This window comes from Telopea speciosissima, unplaced genomic scaffold (genome assembly GCF_018873765.1).
Source record: "Telopea speciosissima isolate NSW1024214 ecotype Mountain lineage unplaced genomic scaffold, Tspe_v1 Tspe_v1.0609, whole genome shotgun sequence".
In the NCBI taxonomy this organism is placed as follows: domain Eukaryota; kingdom Viridiplantae; phylum Streptophyta; class Magnoliopsida; order Proteales; family Proteaceae; genus Telopea; species Telopea speciosissima.
The window spans coordinates 11,316-15,742 of record NW_025317945.1 but is presented as its reverse complement, the minus strand read 5'-3'; the positions used below and the strand labels follow the sequence as shown (position 1 = coordinate 15,742).

The 4,427-nt window shown below is 42.0% G+C and overlaps 1 protein-coding gene across 1 annotated transcript; it reads left to right on the top strand.

Annotated features, from left to right (window-relative positions):
- Window positions 1-3,044: 3,044 nt before the first annotated feature.
- LOC122648222 lies at window positions 3,045-3,527 on the top strand. Its single transcript, XM_043841471.1, has one exon. The coding sequence runs from the start codon at window positions 3,045-3,047 to the stop codon at window positions 3,525-3,527; it is 483 nt and encodes a 160-aa protein (XP_043697406.1).
- Window positions 3,528-4,427: the final 900 nt, after the last annotated feature.

The window sequence follows — 4,427 nt, the reverse complement described above, 5'->3', positions numbered from 1 at the left end:
TGTATCCTCCTGAGTTTCATGATGACCTGATGCGGCTGATCCTTGATGATGCTTCTGGTAAGGTCCAGTTTAGGCCTCCGTGATTGGGTTGGGTGGCTTTTCCTTGTAGTTACGAGGGGTTTGTCCTCGGCGGTGTGGGGCCTCTTCCTCCTCCTTAGGTCTGTCTAAGGGGTGGGAGAAGGCTGCCTTCTTTTATATCTATCTTTTCTTCTTCTTTATACACACAACTTACCTATCGAAAAAAAAGGTATCGATTCGAAGGTCACGACCCTCAACATCACATCCACACGTCTAATAAAAGATCAGGACACTTTTTAGAAAATACCAAACCCAAAAAAGTACAGAAATGCCCCCAAATAACCCCAAATGACCCATCCGATCTGGTTTAAACCGAAAATAAACATATGTCAAACTAGGTATTGATTCGAAGGTCACGCCCCTCAACATCGGATCCACACGTCTAACAAGAGATAATGATACTTTTTAGAAAATCCCAAAAAGTGCAGAAATGCCCCAAAATAACCCCTTACGACCCACCATGTCTGGTTTACACCGAAAATGAACATATGTCAAAATAGGTGTTGATTCACAGGTCACAACCCTCAACATCACATCCACACGTCTAATAAGGGATAAGGACACTTTTTAGAAAATCCCAAACTTAAAAAAGTACAGAAATGCCCCCAAATAACACCAAACGACCCACCCAGTTTGGTTCGGACCGTAAATGAACATATGTCAAAATACGTATCGATTCGAAGGTCACGACCCTCAACATTGTATCCACATGTCTAATAAGAGATAAGGACACTTTTTAGAGAATCTCAAACCCTAAAAAGTATAGATTTGAATCGAAAATGAACATATGTCGAAATAGGTATCGATTTTAATGTCACGACCCTCAACATCGCACCTACATGTCTAATAAGAGATAAGGACACTTTTAGAAAATCCAAAGCTCAAAAGAGTACAGAAATGCCCCCAAATATAACCAAACGACCCACCCGGTCTGGTTTAAACCGAAAGGGAACATATGTCGAAATAGGTACCGATTCAAAGGTCACGACCCTCAACATCGCACCCACACATCTAATAAGACATAGGGACACTTTTTGGAAAATCCCAAGCCCAAAGAAGTACAGAAATGCCGCTAAATTAAGGGTGTCAATTTGGGACCAGAACCGGGAACCGTCCCAATACCGTCCCGCTAAAACCCGGTACCGTACCGTCCCATTAGTAAATGGGACGGTACTGGTATCTGATTTTGGTATCGAATGATAAATGGGACGGGACGGTTCTGGGACGGGATTCCCAACGGTACCAGTACCGAAATACCAATAAGGTACCAGAATGGTACCGGACATACTAGTACCGTTTAAAAAAGAAAAAATATATAAGATTTTTTTTTTTTGGGAGAAAAAATAGGGTATAAGAATTATATTTATGATGCATTAGGGACGGGACAGCCACAGCTCTTGAAGTCTCGCCTCTCAAAATCCTGGTTCAGTGCTACTGTCTCTTCCTGCAAGCAACTTCATGTACCAAGTTTTTCTTTTTTCCACTCAGTATACCATGTGACAGTAACATTTTTTTTTTTTTTTTTAATAGATTATGTGACAGTAACATGTGTGATAATAAGGTTTTGTTTGGGAAATCAAAGAGGAAAACACAATCGGATTTTCCCATTAGGAACAATTAAACTTCTTCCTTTTTCTACAATGCCGAGAACTGTTTAGGAACCGGTACCGTCCCGTCCCGCTAGTAATCGGGACTAGGATCTAGGTTTGGTCTCGTTAAGTAAATGGGACGGTACTGGGATTGACACTTTTGGTACTGGTACCGGTACTGTCCCTTCCCAAGTACCGGGAACCATCCCAATTGACACCCTTACGCTAAATAACCCCAAACGACTCACCTGGTCTAGTTTAAACCTAAAATGCACATAGGCCGTAGTAGGTATCGATTCGAAGGTCACGACTCTCAACATCGCATCGACACGTCTAATAAGAGATAACGACACTTTTTAGAGAATCTAAAACCCAAAAAAGTACAGAAAATCCCCGAAATAACCCCAAACAACCCACCCGGTCAGGTTTAAACCGAAAATGAACATATGCCAAAATAGGTATCGATTCGAAGGTCATGATCCTCAACATCGCATCCACACGTCTAAATAGAGCTAAGGACACTTTTTAGAAAATACCAAATCCAAAAAAGTATAGAAATGCCCCCAAATAACCCCAAACCGAAAATGAACATATGTCGTACTAGGTATCGATTCGATGGTCACCCCTTACATCGCATCCACACGTCTAATAAGAGATAAGAACACTTTTTACAGAATCCCAAGCCCAAAAAAGTACAGTAATGCCCCCAAAGAACCCCAAACATCCCACCTGGTTAGGTTTAAATCGAAAATGAACATATGTCGAAATAGGTATCGATTCGAAGGTCACGACCGTCAACATCGCATCCACATGTCTTATAAGAGATAAGGACACTTTTTAGAAAATCCCAGGCCCAAAAAAGTACAAAAATGTCTTAAATTACCGCAAACGACCCGCCCGGTCTGGTTTAAACCAAAAATGAACATATGCCGATATTGCAGTTTTTGTTGGGCTGGAACTGAAAGTCATGAGCATCTTTTCTTCAATTGCCCCTTTTCCAGTAGCATTTGGGGGAGAATTAGTTCCTCTTGCTCACAAGGGGGTGGGGGGCCCACCTCTCTCCAGAATGCGATTGTCTGGCTCTCAAATGTTGGCTGTGCTAATGACAAGATGGACATTATTTCCAAGATGGCTTTTTGTGCTACTGTACATTTTATTTGGTGGGAAAGAAATCGAAGGCTTTTTGAAAACAAGGTTAGGTCTCATGATCAGATTATTGAGGCTATTAGACTTGATGTGGCTATCAAGTGTGCTGCCTTTCCCATTTCGGTTGTCCAAAATCCCAAAAATCAGTTTCTGGCTGACAGTTGGGGGATTAGGGTGGATTGGAAGGTTATTACACAAAAAACTTGTGCGTGGTTCAGACCTCCTACTCACATGACAGCCCTTCATTGTGATGGGTCTTTGACGGCTGATAGAGCTTCTTATGGTGGGATCATTCGTGATGACACAGGGGCTGCTATTATGGCTTATGCTGGGAAGGGGGACGATAATTCTGTTCTTGGCATGGAACTTCTTGCTATCCTTGGGGGAGTCACTTTATACATTCAAAAGGATCTCCTTCGGGTTTCTATTAGATCTGATTCCAAACTTGCAGCGGATATTTTGAATGGGATAGTGAGCTGTCCTTGGAGCTTGCAGACCTTAAAGGTCCGGATCACATCTCTAATGGAGCAATTGCAACGTAAGGAGATTCGACATGTTTGGAGGGAGCTCAACCAACCGGCAGACTTTGTTGCAGCCATTGACACTGGGGATGGGGAATCTTTTCTCTACCGCCCGAATTTCCCCCCGGACTTAGTGGAGTTGATCAAGAATGACTCAGACCGTAAGACCTACTTTAGGACCCCTTCACATTGAATAGTTGGCCCCTGTTATTTGGGGCTGTATCAACAAGGGCTTATCCTCGGGTTCGCTCTGGAGCACTCCTTCCCCTCTTAGGCCTATCTAAGGGGAGGGGAAAGGGCTGCCATTTTATGTATTTTATTTCATCTTTTTTCTATCTTAATACAATCATACTTACCTATCAGAAAAAAGGTATCGATTCGAAGGCCACGACCCTCAACATCGTATCCACACGTCTAATAATAGATAAGGACATTTTTTAGAAAATACTAAACCCAAAAATGTACAGAAATGCCCCCAAATAACCCCAAACGACTCACTAGGTCTGGTTTAAATCGAAAATGAACATATGTCGAAATAGGTATCGATTCGCAGGTCAAAACCCTCAACATAGCATCCACACGTCTAATAAAAGATAAGGACACTTTTTAGAAAATACCAAACCCAAAAAAGAACAGAAATGCCCCCAAATAACCCCAAACGACCCACCGGATCTGGTTTAAAACGAAAATCAATATATGTCAAAATGGGAATCGATTCGAAGGTCATGAGACTCAACATCGCATCCACACGTCTAATATGAGATAAGGACACTTTTTAGAGAATCCCATACCCAAAAAGTATAGAAATTAACCCCAAATGACCCACCTGATATGGTTTAAACCGAAAATGAAAATATGCCAAAATAGGTATCGATGCGAAGGTCACGACCCTCAACATCGCATCCACACGTCTAATAAGAGATAAGGACACCTTTTAAAAAATCCCAAGCCCAAAAAAGCACAGAAATGTCGCCAAATAACCGAAAACGACCCACCCGGTCTGGTTTAACTAAATTTGAACATATGCCGAAATAGGTATCGATTCGAAGGTCACGATCCTCAACATCGCATCCACACGTCTAATAAGAGATAA

What these genes read in the sequence shown, in the direction of transcription:
- LOC122648222 (XM_043841471.1), top strand. Translation starts at nt 3,045, where the DNA reads ATGACAGCCCTTCATTGTGATGGGTCTTTGACGGCTGATAGAGCTTCT.